This window comes from Vipera ursinii (assembly GCF_947247035.1).
Source record: "Vipera ursinii genome assembly, chromosome: 3".
NCBI classification, from domain to species: Eukaryota; Metazoa; Chordata; class Lepidosauria; order Squamata; family Viperidae; genus Vipera; species Vipera ursinii.
The window spans coordinates 51075028-51101560 of NC_139516.1; the positions used below are offsets into that span (position 1 = coordinate 51075028).

The following is a 26533-nucleotide window of genomic DNA, read 5'->3' on the forward strand; positions in this document are numbered from 1 at the left end:
AAGGCTTAAAACTATATTATTTTATAATTCAAAATATGTTTTGTAAAAAGATATTACTACAATGTTGTTAAAATGTGAATTCTGATAGTAATATATCTATATTTGAGGTCAAAACAATGCAGAACAGAAATATTTTTAAATAAAATGGGCTTTTTTTTTGGTTGTCCTTCAGACCGAAATAAATTCCATGTATGTCCAAGACATGTTACTTTTTGCATATTAGTGAGGCAAATTTTGTAAAGAAAATTTTGTAAGATAGTATATGATAGCTGTAGATCATCTGATTGGAAGTTGAGATATATGAAATTTATAAGTCTATTTGGAATAATTGAATGGGCTGTACACAATACTTTTAGTTTAAGAGAAGTGTGTTGTCTTGTAAGAGGTGGACAGCCGTGATCTAAAGGGCAGCTGACTGGGTATTACTTTCCTGCCTGTCATCCATTGCTGGTAGTTGTTTTGAGTTGCCAGTCATGTACATTTCCTTGATCACATAATCACATGCCAATTGCGAGAGCTTGCAATTACGTGGATAAGTTAATGCAGCCTCTCATTATGAAAGGTTTGGTCATTCTGAAAAATGTGTGTCTGCAGTTAATAGGTTCCTGCAGAGAATGACAATCACAGACAGTTTTGTCATACTCATGGACTGTTCCATTCTTGTTCTTAAACAGAGGACATCTACTGCTTTATAAAAGGCACACCTTATGCTAACATTAGTATGTGTGTAGATCAGGTTTTTTTAGAAGACTGTCAGGAGTGGAAAATGTTTGTATAGTCATAATCTGAATATCTAAGTTGTATTCCAAAGGCCAAATAAACTAAATGTATTATTTATTCTTGGGCTGTATTTTGAAGAATTTCTGCTTTGCAATTGAGTGAAAAGGCCTTTTTAAAAAAGTTCACTTTATATGCAACAAGTGCATTTAAAGCCAATTTTAAATATAAATTAAGTTTTATATCAGCAGGTGGCAGCATCGGTAAAATCAATATGGAGGTTCTTCAAGCTGTGTGAATGCGGAGAGACAGGCTGGCCCATCTGCTGGTATGTAAGCTACTACCAAAAACATGTACCAATAATGACTTATTTTTGGCCAATGACGAAGGTGATTGCTTCATTCTGGCAATTTAGTTTGATCTAGACACAGCAGCAGCAGCAGCTGACTGCCCTTGCTTGAATTCCAAAGCTAAAATCACACCTAGTTAATTCTTGGAGGAACACAGCCAGGAAATTCCAGGGTTGTAAACTTAACAGGGAAGTCAGAGGGGGGGGGGGAACACCTAGTGGAAAACAAGTGCATACTTTTTCCGTTGTCAAGGAAACTGCAGATATCTCCATAGTATCACAGGTAGCGGTGCCACTTTTGAGTTTTGTGATGAAAAACGGTTGCAAATACCACTTATCTTCATTATGGTACTTTTAATGCTTCATAAAACATTCTGAAATTTGTTATTTAAAATAGTGATTTTTACTGATTTTTTTAGAAAAAATCTTAAGTCAGCAGTTTTCTGAGATTCAGAAGCTGGAAGGCAATCACACATGGGAGAGATTTTTTATTTATTTATTTTATTTTAATTCCATTTATATCCCGCCCTTCTCCGAAGACTCAGGGCGGCTTACAAGATCTTGAACATGCAGGGTAGAACCGTTGCCAGAACTCATTTCCAAACTGTCTGGGTTGAGTTGTGACTGTGATCTTTCAGGGCTTGGATATGGTCTTCCAGTGATCCAACTTTGAGCGCCTGGCGCATGAGCGCTCCAGCTTGGATCACTTCTGGGCACGGTGGGCCAAAGAATTGGAGCAGCCTATAACGCAGGGGTGAGATGAGAGAGGCTGCCTCTAAGGTGGGGCTTTATGCTCAGGAGCTAGAGGGAAGGCAGCAAATGGGCTCATCATTCTCAATAAGTATAATTTGGAGTTTTGTTGTTTCCCATAAAAATATTTTGTTTTGTGAGAGTTACGTTTTCCATCATTTCATAGACTGGAATTTGACCAGTGAGCACGGTGGTGTGCTATTTTTTACTTGGCCAAGTATAAACACTGTTTTTGAGAGGGGTTAGGGAGTCATCACACAGCTCCATATGTCATTTTTATAGGGTTGCATCACTACAGAAGTTTGAAGACCTTTCATCCCAAAAATTTACAATCCTTTGTATGCTTATAGCTTTGAATCCATGTTATAATATTGATGCAGCAAATGAAATATTTGGCTTTTAATGATGAGATTTACGTTTATTTAGGTTTAAATAAGCATTCCTCAATAAAAGAGAAGCCAGGTTATTTTTGACAAATTTACGCACAATGCCAAGAATTAGAAATGCAATACACTTTATTAAACTAAGTGGGTCTTGGGTGCAAATATTAATTTCTTCAGGTTTGTATAAAAAGCCCACTTGCCAAATTGATATTATTTTAAGTGAATACAGACATCTTTTTAAAAATCACTTATAGTGCTTATAGGGGGGACCACCAATATTTATTCACAGTAACTTTATCACCATGCACAAGGACCCATGGCATTTTTTAAAAAATTCTAATCATTTTTATAATTAGTTTAAACTTCAAACAGACTTAGTTTGGATTTTTATTCAACAGCTTACTCTCAGCGATGAAGCAAAGCAAATGCAGCATTTAAGGCAAATTAAAATATATGTGGCTAGTTAGGAAAATTGTTATGTGTAATACTGGGATCCAACTGTATGCATCCTCAAGAAACTATCACAATTAAACAGCAATTTATAAACACCATCAGTCCATTTAGTCTGAAAAATAACTTTATTTTAAAACCAGTTGCATTGGGTGATATCCTATTTGGCAAAACCAGTTAGAGCAGAATTCCTCTTTAAAGTTCGTATTTTCTGTCCAGAGATCAGACAGTACAATAGCATCATTCTAACTAGGAGTACACTCCACAGGGGCCCCTCCATCTAAAAACTCAGCTTTGAGAGTTCCACTCACATATAAACTTACATGTTGTCTTTTTTAAAATTCCCTTTGTAGTATTTATGCATGAAAGTCACACCTAGACATAAAATGACAGATAAAAATAATCTTCCTGTATATTTGACAGAATATATCTACATTTCCATCTGAATTCCCAAACCGCAGGTTCAGCAGACAGGTGATTTTGTTTAGTTTACAGAAGGCCTCTGGACAAAAAAGCATGACGAAGCATTGTTCTCTGGACCCCAAGCTAAGGTTTCTTTGCAGAGGGGACTGGACTGAAGAGAAAGGAAGGATCTGATGGTTTCATTATCCACATACCCCTTCCTTCCTTAAAAAAAAAAAAAAACAGCATCTCTGTACAAAAGGGATAAATACAGAAAATCCCAAATCCATCAGAAAAACAAAAATATTGCAGAGCTTTCAGACAGGCATGCAATTCATGCATGATGCCTGCATTATATAAATTTCAGGAAATATTTTAAAAATAGGTTCTTGGATATTCAATGCCTGATGAGCACAAAATACTTGAACTGAGGCCTCCCACTCATCCGTGCGTAGGAAAATGTTTCTTGAGTTCTTGAATACAATGAAGTGAATTTTTTTTAGGCACATACCAGTTGATAAATGAACTGATTTTTAAAGCCACTGATAGAAAGTTAAAGAAAGACGCATATTCATCAGTTCCTTTCCTGTTAAAAGTGCCCAAAATATTAACCATAAATTGAACAAAGTTAGATGGATGCTAAACTGTATGGCTCTAACTCTGATAACTGAATACATTAATTTATTGGCTGAGTTGTCTCTTCCAAAATAATATAAGCAAGACTACATGTTTGTACAACTACAACATGCAAATGACCCAATTGCTTCATGAGGGATGACTGGAATATCCGTGTCTTGATTACTAGGCATTTTGAGGCCTGCACTCAAAAAAGACGCAACCTCCAAATTCCATTGTTGAGACCATTAACTCAGACTTCGTTTTACTCTCAAGTCATTTAAGGCAGTGCTTCTCAACCTCAGAAACTTTAAAATGTGTGGACTTCAACTCCCAGAATCCCTCAGCCAGAACGTAGATTGGAGAAATCCAGGAGTTGAAGCCATATTCCTTAAAGCTGCCAAAGTTGAGAAACACTGATTTAAGGCACAAACTTTTTTTTTAAAAAAAAAAAAACATCATCAACACCTGTTTCATATTAAAGACAGCCAGACATTCATTAGTCAACTTTTCTGCTGTTATAAAATAGTGGGGAGACTTTGTCGGAATAAGTAACTGAAATAAATCCGCTACCCCCGCATCTTGGAAAGCAGGGAGCACAGTTCAAGTAATAGTTCAGTTTCCATTTTCTAAGTCTTTTCTTGGTAGAAGAGCCATTTAATGGCAACAATTTCCACTGAGCATCTGAAATCTCAGCTTCCCTGCATACTCTCTGCCTAGACCTAGAGCAATGAAAGCTGATTATCAGCAGTAAAGGCGAAAAAGCAATCAAACAGGTCTGTAGAAACATGTCCCAAACTGTGTACAAAAATACAAGAGTACATGCAATTTTATACAGGTTCTGTATAAATATTCCCCTCTGGATCTTTCTTTTCCTTCCTTTTCATTCAATACATTCGTACGTACATACACACACACACACACACACACACACACACACACGCACACATCCTCCCCCAAGGAGAATCTTCACGGCAAGAGGCACTTGAACAATATGTGGAGAATTCCTATGAAAAGATGTTCCCCTCACAGTGATATGGGACAAAGAGAAACAGATTCTCAGGATTCCATTTCCTCCTGGTCAAGTGGCGGTGGCACAAAGCTAACCACTTCATCGTAGGTCAGGCCTGGTGGAGAAAGAAAGATGGGTTAAGGCTTTCAATAGCTTAGAGATAACTGCTGATGATGAAAATAAATGACTCTAAAGTAAGATTTCAATCCTGTGCGATAACAATAGCTGTTCTTGAGAATTGGATGCTGATGGTTCCAGAATAAAGGCCATCTCCAACACTGCCATATCCCTGCCTTCTTGGCCTCTCCCTAATCTCTGGAGCAGCTGTATTTCTAAAACACATTGGAAAATGGATTAAGAGTCCTTTCTCCTGACAGAACGTTACTAGATTTCTTTTTAATCTTGTAGACTTGTGGAATTACGAGTCAGAACCAAATGTATTTTTTAGAGAAAAATGGCAAACTAGCTAACAGCAAACATAGTTCAATTTTTGCGGAACTAGATGTCTTCCAAGTTCTAATTCGCATATTCACTGTGGGCATGTGAGTAGGGAAATACACATATCAATCTGGATACACAGTATACTGCAGCCACATCCCAATTACCTTTGTGCAAACTGTCTTAAACCTTTGTGAATTACAAGTACTATATCTGTTCCAAAGGAGAATTAGAAATGAGTAGCTTAACTTGCCTATCTTCTCAATAGCATTGTCAACTCCCACTGAAAACACTCATAAGGAGAAATATGTGGCTCCGACCCAAATTTGTATACAGATTGTCCTTGACTTACGACCACAAATTTTGAGCCCAAAATTTCTGTTGCCAAGCAAGACAGTTATTGTGAGTTTTGCCCCATTTTACGACCTTTCTTGTGACAATTGTTAAGTGAATCGCTGCAGCTGTTAACTTAGTAACTGCCATAAATACATGCCACTTGCCAAGCGTCTTGAATTTTGATCACATTGACCATGGGGATGCTGCAGCAGTCCTAAGTGTGGAAAAACAATCACAACTCACTTTTTTCAGTGCTGTTTGTAACTTCGAATGGCCACTGAACAAACGGCTGTAAGTCGAAGACTACCTGTATATGTTTTGGGCAATTATAAAATTGTAACTTTGTTTTACAAAATTGTAAAAATTCTAAACTGTAAAAATCTCCACTCAGCAACTATAAGCAACCATGCACACTTACTTTTCAGTAAGTCCTATTGAAAAAATGGCTCTTGCTCCAGATAAATCTACATAGATATTGGTGTTTGTGTGTGCGCGCGTGCGTGTTCTATTTAATTTAGCTTATTCTGAAAAGCTGGGTAGAAATTGGACAAAAGCTTCTTGAGATACCTTTTCTTTCTATTCTGTTTGCTGAAGAAAATTGGCTGACAGAGAGGCCTTTAAATTGGATTACAAGCACAAAGAAGTAGAAGCATACTTACTCCTTATTACATCCCATTGATTCAATGGTCTTATTTCCAGACAGTGTGCTCAGTATGCAGTTAAGTATCTACAACCGAGGCCCCCTCTCTATCCATTTAAGAGTCTCCATTCATGGAAGGTTTGGATTTACCTGGATCCTCAGTTTGCATGGAGCCTCTATAATTAGTGAGGCCCTCCAGAACAGTCAGTCAGACTCTATAATGGAAGTTCCTAACTGATACCGTAGTAGCAGCTCTTTCCTCTCTCCTGCCTCGCCTTCAGCTTCCTGCCCATTTGCTTCAACAGTTTGTTTCTCTCATCATATTCTCAGCCAGAGGAGAAAGACAAAGCTAGTACGCTTGTTCCCATCTGCCTTGAACTAACAGCAGTGTCTTCGGTCTCTGTTTCAGCTTGCCTTCATCTGCCTCTTCCTGAATTCTTAACAAATGCAAAATTTTAAAAAAATTCCTTTTATTTATTTATTTGATTTGTATACCGCCCTTCTCCCTAAGGACTCAGGGCGGTGAACAGTGACATAAGTATCAAAATGTACAAATACAGATATTGAAAACAAATTAAACCCTAATGCCCAAATGCAGAAGATAAGTTACCTTTTAGGTAGAATACAAAAATTATAGTGAAGAAAAGGGTTTTGTAAAGCATTCCTTCACCCAGCATCATCAGGAGTGTTTTAATATTAATGGTGAGTCATACAGGCCTTGACTCATTTTAGGCAACTATACTAACTTTTCTCAGTTTCTCTATTTGGAAGGTATATTTCTGCACAATCTTTCCATTTTGCCAAACTGGATTTCATTACTTCCTGACATCTTTATCTTTTCACATGAACTAAAACAATAATGTTGGGGAATAGCATTAGCAATACTTAGTTCACCAAATCAGTCTACCAGAAAACTTACTTTTCCACTCCTCAATATCAAGTTCTCTGCTTTCAAAGGACTGATCATAAGGATCTGCCACTGGCTCATCATCTGGGTCGTGATACTGAGAAAAATAGCCATGAGCCAAAGCTTCAGCAGCAGTGATCCGTTTATCTGTGTCCAGTACCAGCATCTTCTCCAGCAAGTCTACAGCTTCAGAAGCCAAGGGAAGAAAACAAAGAGATTAATGTACAATTTCTCATAAAGCTCCAATTCACCTTAAAAGAAAATCAGTATTTCCCAGTGCCAATATTTGCCATTCAGTTTGTATGCAAGAAGGGACACGGTGGCTCAGTGGGTTAGGATGCTGAGCTTGTCAATCAGAAGGTCGGCAGTTTGACGGGTCAAATCCCGAGTGCCGCGTAACAGAGTGAGCGCCTGTTACTCGTCCCAGCTTCTGCCAACCTAGCAGTTCGAAAGCACATAAAAATGCAAGTAGAAAAATAGGGACCACTACGGTGGGATGGTAACAGCGTTCCGTGCGCCTTTGGCGCCTAGTCATGCCGGCCACATGACCACGGAGACGTCTTCGGACAAGCGCTGAGTTGGAAACGACTAGCACGCATGTGCGGGGGAACCTTTACCTTTGTATGCAAGAAGAAGAATATGAGTTTAATATCTATAAAACAACATTCTAAGAAAAATAAATGTACTTCTAAGAAGTGTGTTGAAGATTTGAATTCAGCAGGAACCCTTAGTTGCGTTTCTGAGCATAAAGGTAAATGGTAAAAATATTGAGGCTTGTGTGTGGTGTGTGTGTGTGTGTGTTGTATATGGCCAGGGAAGTCTGCAACGCTTTTTACAACAGAGTAGATCTGGCAGCCTAAGATTGCTAGTTTGTTAGTTTATGGATGCACGCTATCCACAGTGCACCAAGGGGATGACCTAGCTTTGCACCAATTGGCAAGCAGAGTTCGGGGTATGTTCAATCATGGGACTTTCTTCTGCCGACTTTGCCTCACATCCATGAAATATTGAGTAATTAAGTAGCAGAGCACTTCATTTAAAAGGAAAAAAGTTCGTAATATTTATTTAAAAGATCTGTATGGCCACCTATCTTAGAGCACAGCTCTGGACTTACTTAAATTGAATGCAACGTATGCGCTTAATCTAACTATCAATGAAAGCTGACATTCATTATATATGAAATAAAACAGAAGAAATGAAGATATAAAAAAAATCACTTATCTAAATTATTTATCTAAGAGGAAGAAGTGTATGGAGTTCTCTTTTGTCTCTTAAACAAAAATATTCATTTAATTAAGAAAAGGCCAGGCGAGAATCATAGAGGGACAGCTGTTCCCCATATTTATCACTCACCTAGTAGATAAAGCAGCTCATAGATGCAAAGAGATGAAGCAATCTCCAACAAAACATAAACATAGATACACAGACAGACAAAAAAATGATTCTGGGTGACAAAAAAAGTTAACAAAACGACACCAGACAATAGAAAAGGAGATGGTGTGTCCTAGTGGAATAGACATAAAACCCACTCCTGGAAGAGGTCCACATCCCATCCTAGCCCAAAGCCTAGGAAGAGACACAGGGTTTCAACCTTTTCATAAAGTAGAGCTGGGGCCATTTAAATTCCTGGGAGGATGCTGTTTCAGAGCCCAGGTGCAGCAAAATAGAAAGCATGCTTCCTGGTTCATATTGTTTAACGGATACGGCCTGGAATATGCTGATTCTGCCTGATCTAACAGGATGTGCAGACACAAAGGAAAACAGGTGGTTCCTCGAACAACTAGATACCCTACGCTGTATAGGACCTTGAATTAGAACCTAATAGTAACCAGTGAAGCTTGCAAAGCAGAGATGTTACATGGACTTCCCATAGTATGTCTTTTAATTGATCTCTGGAGGGCTCGGGACAGGGGATATTCCTCTGTCCTAGTCCTATTAGACCTCTCAGCGGCTTTCGATACCATCGACCATGGTATCCTGCTGCGGCGTCTCAGGGGATTGGGAGTGGGAGGCACGGTTCTTCAGTGGTTCTCCTCCTATCTCCTGGGACGTTCGCAGTCGGTGTTGGCAGGGGGACAGAGGTCGACCTCGAGGCCTCTCGCTTGTGGAGTTCCTCAGGGGTCGGTCCTCTCGCCTCTCCTGTTCAACATCTATATGAAGCCGCTGGGTGAGATCATTCGTGGTTTTGGAGTTGGATATCATCAGTATGCGGATGATACCCAGCTTTTCATTTCGACCCCAAACCACCCTAGTGATGCCCTCGACGTGATGTCCTGTTGCCTGGAGGTGGTTCGGGTCTGGATGGGGAGGAACAGGCTTCGACTCAACCCTGACAAGACTGAGTGGCTGTGCGTACCAGCATCTCGGGCTATTCAGAATATTCCATCTCTTTCTCTGGGGGGTGAGTTATTACCCCCCCGTAGATAGGGCTCGCAACTTGGGAGTCCTCCTAGATTCACAGCTTTCTTTAGAACACCATAGAGCAGGGGTGTCAAACTCAATTTCATTGAGGGCCACATCAGCACTGCGGTTGCCCTCAGGGGGCCAGGTGGGTGTGACCTGGGTGGGCATGGCCTACTGGGTGGGCGTGGCTAAAGTGTGTATGGCCTACTGGGTGGGCATGGCCAGCTCTACATCGTTCGCATCAAGGGTGCCTATGGGGGCCTGGGCAGGAGTGGGACAGATCTGAGGGTCTCTGGGCCAGGGCCAAGGCAGTGGGGGCCGTTCCCTCACTGTTTCCAGGATGGCTTCGCGGGCCGTATGAAACCACTTTGCGGGCCGGATCTGGCCCCCGGGCCTTGTGTTTGACATGTCTGCCATAGGGTAAATGTGACTAGGGGGGCCTTCGCCCAGGTTCGCCTGGTGCGCCAGTTGCGGCCCTATCTAGACCGGGATGCCTTGCGTACAGTCACTCATGCGCTCGTGACCTCTCGTTTGGACTACTGCAATGCTCTCTACATGGGGCTGCCCTTGAGGACCACTCGGAGGCTCCAACTGGTACAGAATGCAGCCGCGAGAGTTGTGTTGGGAGTCTCCCGATACTCCCATGTTACACCCCTGCTCCGCGAGCTTCATTGGCTCCCAGTTGTCTTCCAGGGGAGATTCAAGGTGCTGGTAATGACCTACAAAGCCCTTCATGGCATGGGTCCGGAATACCTCAGGGAGCACCTGCGGCCGGCATCAACTTCCCTTCGCCCAGTGCGCTCCCACAGAGAGGGCCTCCTCAGGGTGCCACCGGTCAAAGAGTGTCGACTGGTGGCCCCCAGGGGGAGGGCGTTCTCTGTGGGCGCGCCGGATTTATGGAACCATCTTCCGGTTGAGCTCCGGATGGCGCCCGACCTTCGCTCCTTCCAGCGTGATCTAAAGACTTACCTGTTTGAACAAGCCGGCCTGGCCTGATGGGTGATGGGTTTGGGTTTTATTGTTTTTTATGTATTTTAACTTATTGTTATAATTTTTGGGGCATCTTGTTTAATCTCTTTTAACTTTTGTATTCTTGTTTTTTAACATGTATTGCCCTGTTCACCGCCCTGAGTCCTTCGGGAGAAGGGCGGTATACAAATAAAATTATTAAATTAAATTATTAAATTAAATTAATTGTTCATTCTGAACCAACCTAACTTTCTGAATTGTCTTCAAAGGCAACCTCATCTAGAGTGCACTGTGGTAGTCCAAACATGAGGTAATCATGGCTTAATGGCTATTTAAAAAGCCCTCCAGTTTCAGGAGCATGTGCAATTTGCTGCATAATATGAATCTGTACAGATTTCTTCCTGGTAAAAGCTTCTTTGATCAGGAGCTATAGAAAGAATTCAAGAAGACCTTTAAATTGCAGCTATGTCTCATCTGGGAAACTCCAGCCTCATTTAGAAATACATATGAAAAGTCCCCAGAACCAGGCAATCTTTACATAGCTAGCCACTTGGTTTTGCTAGGGCTGAACTTCAGCCTGTTCCTTCATAGCCAGAGCCCCAACTCCAGGACCTGGGACCAAATGTTGATATTTATTATTTATTTATTTATTTGATTTATATACCGCCCTTCTCCCTAAGGACTCAGGGCGGTAAACAGTGACATAAATAATAGAGTGTACAAATATAGATATTGAAAATAAATTAAAACCTAATTTAGCCCAAATGTAGAAGATAGTTACCTTAAGATAATAATTACAAAAGAACCCATCAGACCAGACCGGATTGCTTAAACAGATGTGTTTTTAGGTCGCGTCGGAAGGAGCGAAGGTCGGGAGCCATCCGGAGCTCAACCGGTAAACGGTTCCATAGGTCAGGCGCGCCCACAGAGAACGCCCTCCCCCTGGGAGCCACCAGACGGCATTCTCCGAACGGCGGCACCCTGAGGAGGCCCTCTCCGTGGGAGCGCACTGGACGGAGGGACATGATAGCACTGAGGTAGCCATGAAGTTCATGAACTATTGGGCTGCTCCAGACTATACACTGGACGTAGACCGGATGAAAATTCCAAGGACTTTTAAGTCTTTGAGACTCCTCTGTTAACTGGTAACAAAGTCAAGCAGCTTATGTAGGGATCTCACTGAATAGCACGTAAGCTGATACAGCAGCAACAAATCAACCGTTCCCTAGAGACTAACTTCAGGCACAGGAACTTACATCTGGTTATCTGTGGTTCAAAACCCTGAAAAGCCATTAGAACCTTGCAGATGAAAACTGCCCCCCCTCCCCAGGCCATGCCAAACTAAAAATGTAGGAGGACTTATTTCAGCCAGAGGGATGCTGACCTCTGGGCCCGGGTCTTGATTGTGTGTGTCAGGTTGGTTGCCTCAGCCATAATAAAATTACCAACTTGGCATTTATTTGTAAGAAAAATAAATATATTTAAGAAAGTATAGGTTGGGCTTAGGACTTTCAGTTAATGTACTGATTCTCGTTTCCTCCAAATTATTTAATGCTACAATTGAAACCGTCACTACCTATGGACCATCTCTATCCACAGAATGTCCCAATGTTCCTGACTTCTCATTTGAACGGAGAGTTATGTTTTAATGAATAAACAAGTTGTTGCACTTGCTGGAAAAACCTCCCCTTGAAACAGGCTTTATGGCAAGGTGCATAATCTATTTTTAAATTTATTAAAATAGGTCAACGACATGAGAAAGTAAATTCAAAAATTAAATGGAACAAAATGCACTAGTATAACTTGAATTTCAAAATTCTATTCAGAAAGGAATTTTGCACAGAAATTTTCTGGTATCCTCATCTGAAAGACAAGCATTCAGTAAATTACATTAAACTTCTGGGTATCGGTGAAAAATGAGAAAAGGAATGAAATGCGAGAGATTTAGTGTTATGAATAAGCCTGAATGACTATAAAAATGAAACCAAAGCCATCTTCACTAGCCTTGGTGGAGCAGTGGGCTAATGCCTCCTTAAGTAACACCAGCTGCCTGCAATTAGTGCAGGTTCGCATCCCACCAGGCTCAAGGTTGACTCAGCCTTCCATCCTTCCGAGGTAGCTAAAATGAGGACCCAGATTGTTGGGGGAAATAAGCTGACTTTGTAATAATGCCGCTTGGGGTGTATGAAAGCCCTAATAAGCAGGCATATACATAGAATGAAGGCTACTGCTAAGCTTGTAAGCCGCCCTGAGTCTTCGGAGAAGGGCGGGATATAAATAAATAAAAATAAATAAATAAATAAATATATGGCAAAACTGCTTCAAAGCCTTTATCTGTCATGCCAAAATGGTGTTCACAAACTTGGTGTACATGCATTTTATATTCCTCTGCTCTGGTGAAACTATTGTTAAGTCTTACCTAGAGGATTTGCACCAATAAATACATTTTCAAAATTCATCTTCGGCATGTAAGACAAGGACTGTATGTAATTTCTTGCCTGGAAGAAAATAAAACATATTATTAAACTATGCTTCTTAATTACTGCAAGTTTCTATGTTGGCCTGTTTTTTTACTTTGATTTCATCTGATTTTAGTTCTTTTAATTACTATCTACCTTTATCTTCTCATTTATATAATCAGCATGATAATGATGCTATAAATAAGGGGTCCCCAACCCCTGGGCCACTACCAGGCCATGGCCTATTTGCAACTGGGCCGCATGAACTGTGCGTACAATCACATACATGCTGGCCTGCTGCTCGTGTAGCCCAGTTCCCCGCTCCCCCCCCAGCCGGACCGCCTAGCCACAAAGGCTGAGGACTGCTGCTATAAAGGCTAGAATTCGGGTCTTATGCACTGCATAAGCAATACCTGTGATATGTTAGAAAATAGCAATGGCACCTGAATGATCTTAGATGGTTGAACATTGATCCATTGCAGCATATTACAGCAGAGTAACATCTGCACAGGACAAGTGTACCAATTAGATGGAGGTATACAATTGTACCAAGAAGAATAGAAAAAAATGTGTGACTTTTTATCAATTTAGGTTTGCTTCTGGTTATGCCTTCACTGAACTACAGTAACTTGCCTATATGTAAAGCTTCTTGTGAAGACAGTTTGAAAATCTCATTTGGTACAAAGTACTGTACAGCTTTCGAACGTTTTTGGGAAATACGTGTTCACAGCACCTTTCTCTAATATTTTACAATTTGTACAGATTTGTTATTAGTTTTCTAGTACTAAAACTTTAGTGGATTGGGACAAGATTTTACTTGAAGCATTAGCTGTACTAGTATGGGCTTCCTTAAAAGTGCCTTAATAATCATCACATAGTGGGTACCAAAAACATCTTTTCGGGATATATAATGCTTTAATTGAATTGGATTCGGAAACGGGTTAAAGACTGTATGATAAAGTGGGCACAAAATATTCAGGAACCAATTTCGTTGGACACCTGGGAGATAATTTGGGTCAGAAATGTTAAATTTACTCAGGCTCAAAACTTAAGAGAAAATTTTTATAAAATGTTTTATAGATGGCATCTGGATCCCAAGAAGTTGTCCAACATGTATCCTAATTTACAGTCTAAATGTTGGAGATGTGGTAGTTTAGAAGCTACCTATTTTCACATGTGGTGGACTTGTAGAAATATAAAAGCTTTTTGGATCAAAATTTGGTGGAACATTCAAAAGATTTTTAAGAGAAAGATAAAGTTTTTTCCGCAATTGTTTTTATTGGGTATTGTTGTAGATTGTGATGTTAAAGAAACTAATTTGATGTTGAATATGATAACAGCAGCACGGTTACTGGTGGGACAATATTGGAAGAAGGATAGTTTTTCTACTATAGAAGAATGGGTGTTTAAAGTTTCGAATCTTGCAGAAATGTCTAAGATTTCTGCTTATTTGAAAGATCATTCACAGGAAAGATATATTTCAGTTTGGAGGAGATGGATAAATTATATTCAGAACAAATATGGGACTAAAAAGTTCCATTTAGCTTATGAGTAGATTTTAGTGGGATATTGTTATTGGTACTTTGTTTGTAGTTATGTTAAAGGGGAGTTAAAGCACATTATGAATTTGGTTAATTGTATATTATGCATAATTTTTATTTAGAATATGATTATTGTAACTATAATCCTGTATTTATTTCTGGGAAGTGGGGGGGAAGTGGGCGGGTATGGGGGGGATTTGGGGATATATTGTAAAACTTTGTTTCTGTAAAACTCTAATAAAAAAAACATCTTTTCCATTATCCACACCTAATGAATTGTTTCCTTTATAAATATACACAGTTCCCTATGTATTATCCTTTAAATACATTGTAAAGATAATTTTGTTTTAACTGTACCTACTGGAACACGAAATGATGGAATTACATGGAGAGAAGTGGAGGAACCAGATCCTCAGATAAGTAAGTACTTTTAGATAGGGAGTAGATTGCTATAAACGGCTTTATAATGCTTTAATTTTGGATGCCCTTGAAAAGTTAAAAAATATCAAAGTGAATAAAATAATCAAATTCTCTAAACTGCAGACCAATGTGCACATCCTCCTAAGATCTCACCTCATGGCTGGGCATCCTGTTAATGAGATATGCAGGGGGCGTCCCCGTCAGACGCATGATTTGCTGAAGCTGGTTAATATCTTAAAATGCCTTGTCAAGGGCTTTGTTACGATTTCAACAACAATGTCAATGCTCAAATTAGCTCTTTTGCTACATAATAGAGTGCCTTGAGGGTACAGCATCTAAGAAACTTTCCTATAGATATAAACTTTCAAAGCAAACATGCAATATTAGAAAGCACAAAAATACTAGTTTGTCAGTGAATAAAAGAAATCTGATTTAGTATCAACTAAAGCAAGTGTGCATAAGTGACTAGCAAAAAAAAAGTGCACATTAGTCTATTTAATTCCATGTACCACATTTCATTCTAAATCACAACCTGCCTGTAGAGGGAACAAAGAAAAGAGGTTTTAACCAATGCATGATATTGTAAATACCGAACTAAACTAAGGGATACCAGAGTATTCAATTTCAGAATGGTACTACAATCTATCGTTGTTTTGAAGATCTAATATTACTTTCTCAAGGAAAATATACTATTATCATATCTTTGTTTAAAGAACATCATTATTTTAGACAGCCACTAAATATTTTGCCTTTAGGCAGAAGCTCAATTCCTTAACTTTTATGGCAGATATATATCTTTATCTGCAAGAAGTCAGATTAGCATGTTTTCTTTTTATTTTTTTATTACTCACTCATTGCTGAATTTTTGTTATCAAACTGCAAGTCACATGGGAAGAGACGGGCAACTTGTTTTCTCCCAGATAAAACAAGCATAGAAAAGAGGCTGTTATAAGATGCAATTAATTAGAAAGGGAATTGAAGCAAACTTTGGAAAGTATAGGGACCCTATTTTCTCCTCCTTTGGACAACTAGTATAACTGAACAATTCTGGGGGGGGAAATCAACCAAAGAATAAGTCCTTAGCCTTGATATTGCCAATTCCCATACTAACAAGTAGTGCAAATTAAGGCAACCAGTAATTAACAATCAAGATCTCATATTGTTAGCCATATAAAAAGTGAGTATGAAGAGGAAAAATTATCCGTTGTCTTAACCAGGCATAGGAAAATACCATGATATTCTTTTAAGATGTTACTAATACTGACAACAAGACTCATCTATTCTCAAGGATCAGCTGAGCTACAGAAAAAAAAATTGGCTTCCCTATCTCTGAAACACAGATTCCAGGTTAGGGGGCCAGAATTTTTAATTGTTCAGCGAACATGTTGCTCTTCAGTACTATCATTTATTCCCAGAAAATCAATCCCTTATACATTTAATAAATCTTATACTTTGTATATGTTAATGTTATCTTTTATCAGATCCATAAGTCACACTAGTTCTTGAAACCAATGACTAGTCCAGGGGTCTTCAAACCTGGCCCTTTTATGACTTGTATTCTTCAACTCCCAGAATTCCTCAGCCAGACATGCTGGCTGAGGAATTCTGGGAGCTGAAGTCCACAAGTCATAAAAGGGCCAAGTCTGAAGACCCCTGGACTAGGCTAACCAAAATCTTTCTCAATTATTTGTTTGAAAGATGTTTCAGATAATAGGGTGCTGTTTGTCAGTGTGCTATGCTCTTTAACAACATTTTGCACTATTCAGCATGCTGTTTCCTGAGACCTTGAGTTGGCAACTAGCAGAGCAAAACTCAGCATGCATAAAGAAGCTGATATGACACTTGCAATCAATGAAGCTGTAGGGGGAAGAAACCCTGTTACCTGAAAAGTAGACCCTGATTTCCAAGCTGTCAAGCACAAAGACAAGTATTTTTTATTACATAACATACAAGGAAAATTAGTTTTCATGCTTTTACCAAACTGAAGCACATGCTTTTCAGATTACACAACATACAGGGAAAATTAGTTTTCAATCTTTTTACCAAACCGAAGCACAGCTATTTTCCCTTTTCTCAATAAGTTAAGTTCTTCTAAATCTCTCCAGGATTAGAATTTTGACTGCATAGTTTTCTTGAAACAAAGTTACTGAACCTGTCTTACTTTCACCTGCTTAAATAGTAAATGTATTTACTTATTTATATTTCAGATTTGTTAAATGCTCATCTCCCTTGAAGTTCTTCAACATTATTCTTTTTACCATCTACTGTATTTCCTTTATGTTCATTCAGATTTTTTTTTTAAAAAAATCAAGTTATTTTATATATTAACATCACATACAGTCCTCTTTTATTAAATCTTCCTAGACCTCATGAATTAAGCATTTTTCAATTTTTATGAGCCTAATTTCAGGAAAACACTTTGGGTCAAATGATATATGCATTTTTTCTAAAAATGTACTCATTCTTACCAGTTTTTTTAAAATTTCATTAATTAAATTATATTAAAAATCTACACATATAGAAAGTACATACTGCATATGTACTTTAATTCTGCTTACAAAAAAGACTAGAATAATTAGACAGCAATTTTATGACTCCATGCTTTTTACTCTGGATTATGCAATCTGAAGCACAGTTAGATGAGGTAACATTCAGATTTTTCAGCAAAGGTCATGCTAGCAAGGAATTGTTTTGCAAATGCATGAGGAACACTCCCAGGTTTGGTGTGTGAAGATTGATCTGAAACAAGTAATAACTGCAATTCAAGTACTTCATTTCATGGATTGTTACGTCTGTGACAATACAAATACAAGTTACAAAGAGCAACCTCTAAGAAATGCACAATCCATTTAATAGAGAAGGTACACTGTGTTATCAAGTCCAATGGCTTATTGGTACAAATTTTGATTGATGGTACAAAAAATAGATTCTTCCTAGCTAAAGAGCTAGATTTTCCTGAACAAATGTAGGGCATGCATGTAGGACCCAGATTGTTGGGGGCAATAAGATGACTTTGTAATAATGCCGCTTGGAAGGGGGGGCGAAAGCCCTAATAATCAGGCATATACATAGGATGAAGGCTATTGCTAAGCACATTGATTTGTGCCTTAGATTGTAAGCCGCCCTGAGTCTTCGGAGAAGGGTGGGATATAAATGGGATTAAAAAAAAATAGAAGTAAAGGAAAAAGATTCCAATTTCAGAGTTTGCATGTGCAGTACTGCATGTAGTTTCTCAATAGCATGCATGAAAATGACTATAAAGTACTAATAACATATAATAAAGTATATTTAATGTTTAGTTAAGCCTAATATAGCCTGCAGAGAAACAAAAAAATGAATAATATGAGGAACTAGGTAACTGAAAAACAATATAGAGGAAGAACAGTGAAACATCAAGATGCCTATAGAAATAAAGAAGAAAAAAAGCCAAACAAAAAAATACAGACAATTTTCATGACAGCAAAGAAAAGAAAAGAAATCCACATAAGGGAGTCATTACAATCAAATTTTAAACTCACAGACTCTGAAGAGATTTTCTTCAAAAGCTCAGGGCCTGGGGTTCCAACGAGTCTCAAAATGAGCTTCAACTGATCAATATCTAACAATGGACCATAAAGGAAAATTCTGGGACAAATAAAATGAAAAAGCAGCAGCCCAATAAAATAAAAAGGGGAAAACTTCAACCAAATAATTATAAGCAAAATTAGCATACCTCCTATGTATAAATGCATACCCCAAATATAGCTACCCTACCTCCTGGAAATTCTATAGTCAAATATATCTAAGTAATAAGGAGCACTGGAATTAAGTAACATCTGGAGGTGGCCACTCATTAAAGCAATGCAATTTCATGAAATCATTCTCACGAATGTGTGACTTTTCTTCTATAAGCTGTTATTTTCCTGTTCATGAAAGTAACACATAGTTTTGAATGCAATAGCAGTAATGTAATGAATACAGGCAGGCCTTCTTCAGAATTTTGAGAATCATGTCTTATAGATCGTATAAAACTATACAGCTGACCTAATTAGGTTTTTGTCTGAAGGATTAAAAAATGACAAGAGTATAGCTGAAGTTCAAAGATCAAGCAATCACTTGAGTTCTATAAAACAGTTTTATTAGCCATCAAAGTATTTCCAAGTTATAGTTTTCCCACCTCAAACCATTTCCTAACGCAATTCATTTTTGCAATACAATACCTAATCTATATACTGAAGACTGAAATGGTTTTAAGTTAAATGTAAATAGCTCAAAGTCACTAGCAAGATGAATATTCAGTGTCAGATACAAAAACTGAGGTGCTACCTATTTACTTCTAAAGCTTATGTTAAGTAGCATTTTTGAGACTATTTAATATAGAACAGTTTTTTTGCTTATAGCCCACTAATTCAATGATCTCTCTCAGTTGACAGTTTATCCCAAACCAGTGGATTTTTTGTATTACAAATATATTATCCAAAACCAGTAAGATAAATGTCACGACGATACATATTTGAAACAGGAAGAACTTCAGCTTCTTAAACTTATCTTCTTGAACTTTATCTGATAAGTTATAAATATAACTAAATAACTAAATAACTAAATAAATAAATAAATAAATAAATAAATAAAAATGATAAAAGTTGTGATTTACATTACTAAATAAAATTATTCTTATTTATTTATTAAGTTTATATAAATTCAATGAATAAATAATAACAAATAATAATAAGTTGGAAGGGACCTTGGAGGTCATCTAGTCCAACCCCCTGCTAAGGCAGGAAACCCTATACCATTTCAGATAAATCTCTTCTTAAAAACTTCGTGTTGGAGCATTCACCACTTCTGGAGGCAGGTTGTTTCACTGGTTAGTTGTTCTAACTGTCAGGAAGTTTCTCCTTAGTTCTAGGTTGCTTCTCCCCTTGACTAGTTTCCATCCGTTGCTGCTTGTCTTGCCTTCAGGTGCTTTGAAGAATAGCTTGACTCCCTCTTCTTTGTGGCAGCCCCTGAGATACTGGAACACTGCTATCATGTCACCCCTCACCCTTCTCTTCATTAAACTACACATACCCAATTCCAGCAACCGTTCCCTTTATGTTAGAAGTAAATAAATTTGGCCATAGAGATACAAAGCTTTAATTCTTATCAGTAAAATGCTGTATGTGTAATATCAAACAAACAAAACCAAGTGATCTAAATATCTTGCTTCCTCTAGGATATATGCTAAATAAGATAAGATAACCTTTATTGTCATTTTTTACTGTGGGCACAGCGGCACACATCAAAAATGAAATTTAGTTGTCCACTCTCAAAAGGAAACACATACATGACAACACACCTAAAACATACTATAAACAACATATGTATAGACCCATGCCCCTACATATACATAACAATAAAATATTAAATACTGTCCATCTTGAATACATAACGGAATGGTTTACATTATTTGAAAAATAATTTGAAAAATGAAGTTAGATATTACATTTTCTTGAAACTATTTTATCACATTCAAATTATTTTTCTCCCTTACCTATGTGCAATACAGTATTTTCTAAGAGAACTGAAGGTATGTAAGTCAGTAACTGATGAACATTTTGTATAAGCATTAAAAAATAATACTGAAATAGTATTATTTGAAACTGATCAAAAGAATCATTTGTGATCAGATATAGAAGAAAATTCTTATGCAGAATTATAACTTTGACATAAGACGACTTACATTCTGAAAATGATGCCACAATTGCTGATAGGCTCACCTTTGCAGTCAGATTAAAAGAGAAGATAAGAGTAATCTACAGCTGCAATGAGGACAACTTGGATTCTGAAGTATGGAAGAAGTTGACCACTTAGAAGGCAATGACAAAACATTTCTGTATTGTTGACATAAAAACTACATGGATATAAAGGAAACATTTATACAGAGCAGGGTGCCAAATAATTGATTTGCTATTTCACTAATCCATTTCTTAGAAGGCATCTGTTACTGGCAAAGAATGTCAAAGTTTCATAAGGACATAGTCAGATCCATGGTGGAAGAAAGGTCAATCACAGTTGGTACCAGAATTAAAAGAGAAGTTTTTTTTTATTTTGCTAGGGTGCATAGTATTGAAGCTTGAAATATGAAGCAGCAACCAGGCAAAAATTAGGCTGTCAAAATGAACATGAAGTGCAAGTGAAATGTTACTTCATTTTTATATGTAAGAACACAGTTATACATGGAGAAAAACATAAATGAATAATCAGATTTCAGAAAAGGCAGAGAGATGAATGAAGATGGTCAACAAAAACAGTGGACAGATATTTATTTACCTTTCTCTACTGATAACAGTAAAACTCTTTATTATGCAAAATGTGGAATATAATATAGCTAACCAATGTTTCAAAATACCTGATTATTCTTCTTTGGAGCAGCTACAATGAAGAAGAAAGCTTTGTTAAAAATCAAGTTAGAAGAAACAGATTTGATTGGGAAGCAAATGGAGAGAGACAAAGTGTGCATTTTATCCCTATATCTGTTTATTTTTTACAATCAATCTTTTATAATAAGACATGATAGATAGAATCAAATCTGAATTTTAAAACATGGACAATTTGAGATACACATATAGTATCATTTTGTTACTCAAAATAAAGAATGCTCAGAAGAGCAACAAAAGTTACATCAATTAGCATACTTAGCAAACTAACAAATGATGGTAAAGAAATAAGGGGACAGAAATCTTTATTTTCTTAGGCTCAAGAATAAATGAACAATAGCATGCTGAAGAAGGAAAGAGAAGATTAATCCTGGAGAGGGAGGCATGAGAATCTTAGACAAGATGTTGATTGATAAAGGAAAACTTCAAGAAAGGTTTTCATTTAATTACTGTACAGTTAATGACCAGCAAGATAAAACAACAATAGCCAAAGAGAACAGAGTAAGTGAATCAGACTTACATGACTCAAAGAGTATGACTTAATGGAACATAAAATATAAAGCAGAACTTTACAAAACTTTGTAGTGTGTCTACTTCAGGATTAAGACATATCAAAGCAATGAGGAATAGTTAAAGCAATGATTTTATGCTGGAAACTACCACAACTGTGAAAATAGGACACTGGGGAAAAAGAAAGACAGACTGCAAGAAAAACAGTCAATTAGTCCTGCTTCCTTGAGACAATAACCAAGAAGCATAAACTCATGAATGGATAATGCACTAGGAAAGCCTTGGTAGGGTTGAGAATAGTAGAAGGCAATGGATAAAGTAGATGAAGGAATCTAAGTGGTCACTGAAATGTCATTGAAAGAGTTACCAATTACGGTCAGGCAGAGATGGGTGGCATTTGTCCATATAATCATCAAGGTCCCAACTCAATGACACCTAAGTAAATAATTAGCAGAAGTAAAAGTAAAATAAGAAGAATCTCTCCAAAACAAAGTTTATTAAAAGAAAGACATGCAAATAGCAGTAAGACTCATCTTTAAGGCCCAAGAAGTCCCACAACTGAAGCTTGCCAAAATCATCAGCAATGAATTGTGTAAAAGCCAAATGTCTTATTCAGATAAAGCAAATTGTTGATCTATAATCAAAGTGAGTAATCAATAAGCAAATACCAAGACAAAATAATATTTTTAAAGTATTATATTTTGAAAAGTTTAAATAAATTAGAATATTTTCATAACATAAATTATGTGCCAAGATAGACAATTTCCTTATAACACTTTATGAGAAGAGAAGAATTTAAATTCAAGTCTAGTTCACACATCACACTTAGACATGTTGAAATGTTCATAACTTGGGCTTAATGTGACATTTGAAACCACCGTAATAATTTGTAAATCCCAGTTTATGGTCACCATAACTATGCTCAATAAATCATATGTTAGAACAGTTTACTAGTATGCAAACACAGCTTAAAAATTCACCTCAACTAAATTAATCACACACTTCCCAGAATACAACTTCACAATTGAAATATTACATTGAATGGGTCACGGTAGAAGAAGGAATATTTAAAGTTTATCCATCAGTTTATAACCTTAGATTTTACTCAACACAAACTTTGACTGAATATATTAACATGCTTAAATTCAAGTACCCAATCTTCTTCTAAATTTTTGAAACATGTAATCCAGATTTGTATAGCAAATATTAACCAATTGCATCTTCACAACTTAATTTCTTTTTATAAAAAGATATTAATAGTAAAATCTAATATAAACTAAATTTAAAGAAAGAAAACATAAGAGAACTGGTGCTTTGATGATCATATAAATTTAAAACAGCCACATCCATTAAACAGACTTCAAAAGGCCTCAGAGGATTAACTGTACCTGCAAATCAGGCCTTAAAAACAAGGCAATAAAAATTTCTTACAAATTATAGATTCTTTTTTATTTTTTATATATTCAATTTTATTTTCCCATTTCTTCCACAAACAAGTCAACAAATATATCACCATACATAAATACATACACGTATTTTTGGGTGCTGCTCGTCCATTTCCCCTTTCACTGTATATCCACCCTCCTTCTCTCTCTTCCCTTTCTCCCTTTCTTTCTTTCTTTCCTACTTCCCTCTTCTTCCTTTCCTCTCCTGTTTCCCTCCCATTTCTCCCCACTTCTCCTCCTCTTTCCCTCCAACCTTCCTACTTCCTTCCCCCTCCTCTACTCTCTTCCCTCTCTCCTCTCCTTTCTTCCCTCCCATTCCTCTTCCGATACAATTCAGGGGTGATGTCCGAGCAGCTCCTTTCCTTAGATTTTCAATGTCTACATTAGGTATGATAATATCCTTATCTCATTTTTTCTTCCATCTAAATTAGCGTTAGCTGTCTTTTAAGCATATTCTTTTTCACCCACTCATAAAATTTTCCCCAAATTTTGTAATACTCTGACTCTGTCTTATCTTTAATTATCATTGTTAACCTATTCATTTCCGCACATTCCATTATTTTCCTGATCACCTCTTCTGGAGGAGCTTTCAGTGCCTTCCAGTTTTGTGAAAACACAATCCTAGCTGCAGTGGTTATATGAATAATCAAATATGTGTTCTCTTTGCTATATTTCTCTGGTAAAATATCCAACAGGAATATTTCTGGTCTTAATTCTATACATTGTTGTATCTTTTCTATCCATGATTTGATTATGTTCCAATAGGTTTTAGCTTCTGCACACATCCACCACATGATAGAAAGAGCCTGGTATTTGACAGCATTTCCAACATTTCATAGATCTGTCCTTAAACATTTTAGCTAGTCTTTCTGGAGACATATACCATCTGTAGAACATCTTGTACATATTTTCTTTATATGCTGTCGCCATTGTCAGTTTATAGTTTCTTTCCCCACAATTAATAATAATAATAATAATGTTGGAAGGGACCTTGGAGGTCATCTAGTCCAACCCCCTGCTCAGGCAGGAAACCCTATACCAATTGCTGCCATCTATCTAATTCAATCGTATATCCAAAATTTCTTGACCATTTTATCATTGACTCCTTAACTTGTTCCACCTCTAATTCCTTATATAATAAGTAGCCATACATTTTTTAATCCATTTTGCTTCAGTTCCCGTATTTCATAACTCTGTTCTCCCCAAATTAAAACCATCTATTTTAGCATCTTTTTCATATCTAGATTGTATTTGCGTTCTCATGTACCAATCCATCTTTATTCCTTGTTCCTCTAATTGTTGTTTGGTTTTCAGCTTCCCGGTGTCTGTTAGTAGGTCTTTATATCTTATAATGTTTCCCATGTTAAACATATTGGGGTGTATTAACGCTTCCATCGTTGAGAGCCAATCTGGAATCCTCAAGTAATGCTTCCTCTTTATTTTCCTCCCAAAGCATCAATAAAGAATTCCTGATATGATGTCTCTGGAAATAGCTGTGTATTCTATTTTTCCCATACCATATGAACGCATGCCATCCCAACTGTAAATCATGTCCCTCTAATGTCAATAATCTAGTATTCCTCAGTAAAATCCATTCTCTCACCCATGACATTACTGCAGCCTGGTAATATAATTCCCAATTAGGTAAGCTAAACCCACCTCTGAGTCTTGCATCCTGTAACATTTTTAAATTAATCCTTGCTTTTTCCCCCTGCCAAATATATTTCAAAATTATTTTATTTAGTCCCTCAAAATATTTCTTTTCCAATCTTATTGGTATTGTTGAAAACAAAAACAACAATCATGGTAATATATTCATTTTGATTATTGCAATCCTGCCCATTAATGATAGTTGTAACTTTTTCCATTTATCCAAATCTACTTCGATTTGTCTTTTCAGTTTGTAATAGTTATCTTCTTTAATTGTTGTACATCTTGCTGTCAGGTGAATCCCCAGATATTTTACCTTCTTTACAATCTGTATCTCTAACTTTCCCATCAATTCTTTTTTTTTGTTTTTCAGTAATATTTTTCACCAACATTTTTATCTTTATTAATCTTCAAACCTGCAACCTCACCATATTTTTCTATTTGTTCTATTAATACAGGTCCTGTCTCTAGTGGCTCCTCCAAGATAAATACTGCAAAAGCTTGTAGCTTATATTCTTCTCTCTTAACTTTTATACCTTTTATATCCTTATTCTGTCTTATAGTTCTGTTTAGTATCTCTAGTGTCAATACAAACAATAATGGGGATAAAGGGCTCAAGGTTGACTCAGCCTTCCATCCTTCCGAGGTAGGTAAAATGAGGACCCAGATTGTTGGGGGCAATAAGCTGACTTTGTAATAATGCTGCTGGGGGGGCGGCGAAAGCCCTAATAAGCAGGCATATACATAGAATGAAGGCTATTGCTAAGCACATTGATTTGTGCTTAAATTGTAAGCCGCCCTGAGTCTTCGGAGAAGGGCGGGATATAAATGGGATTAAAATAAAAAATAAAATAAAATAAATCCCTGCCTTGTTCCCTTCATAATGTTAATCTTTTCAGTCATATCTCCATTAATCATTATTTTGGCTATTTGCTTATTGTAAATTGCTTTAATTACATTTATAAATTTCTCCCCAAAATCCATAATCTGTAGTTGTCTTATCATGAATTGCCAATTCACATTGTCGAATGCTTTCTGCGCATCCAAAAACATCAATGCCATCTGTTTTTCGGGATGTGTTTCATAATATTCTAATGTGTTTAATATAATTCGCATATTGTCTCTAATCTGTCTTTTGGGCAGGAACCCATTTTGATCCATACGTATAAATTCGTTTAGGAACTTTTTAAGCCTTTCGGCCATGATTTATGCGAATATTTTATAGTCCACATTCAGCAAGGAAATCGGTCTATAGTTCTTTATTTTCTGTATTTCCGTTTCTTCCTTTGGTATCAGGGTAATAAGTGCTTCTGACCACGAATCTGGTATCTTAGCTTCAGAGAGGAGTTTATTATAGAGTTCCAGCATTACACTGCCTAACAGTTCCTGCAATGTTCTATATAGTTCCGCTGGTAGCCCATCTGGTCCTGGTGTTTTGCAGTTCTTTTGTTTTTTAATTGCTTCTGTTAATTCCATCAGTGTTATTTTCTCTTCTAGTAGCTTTTTAAATTTCTCTGGTACTTTAGGTATCTCTGTTTTTTCCAAGAATTGTTTTATCCTATCATCTGTTGCTTATATAAATACTCATAATATTCCCAAGCTTTTTTTTTCTTTTCTTCATTCCGGTGTTGTAAAGTCCCCTCGGCATCTTCCAGTTGTTTAATCCATCTCTTCTCTTTCTCCTTTTTAATTTTATATGTCAACCATCTCCCTGGTTTGTTAGCATGTTCGAAAAAGGT

The 26533-nt window shown here is 37.1% G+C and overlaps 1 protein-coding gene across 4 annotated transcripts in view; it reads right to left on the bottom strand.

The window, feature by feature from the left end:
- Positions 1-2758: 2758 nt before the first annotated feature.
- Positions 2759-26533, bottom strand: part of MAPK14 (mitogen-activated protein kinase 14) — a 44595-nt gene continuing 20820 nt past the window's right edge. The window contains exons 9-12 of one of the 4 annotated variants that reach the window (XM_083358079.1): positions 14945-15024; positions 12791-12869; positions 7012-7185; positions 2759-4793 (exon numbers count right to left, since the gene is read on the bottom strand). In XM_083358079.1, coding sequence (XP_083214205.1) covers positions 4726-4793; positions 7012-7185; positions 12791-12869; positions 14945-15024 — 401 coding nt within the window. In that variant the 3' untranslated portion in view covers positions 2759-4725. Of the gene's footprint in view, positions 4794-7011; positions 7186-12790; positions 12870-14732; positions 14858-14944; positions 18390-26533 lie in introns of those variants that run through there. The other 3 variants (XM_083358078.1, XR_014491955.1, XR_014491956.1) reach the window with 3 other exon arrangements.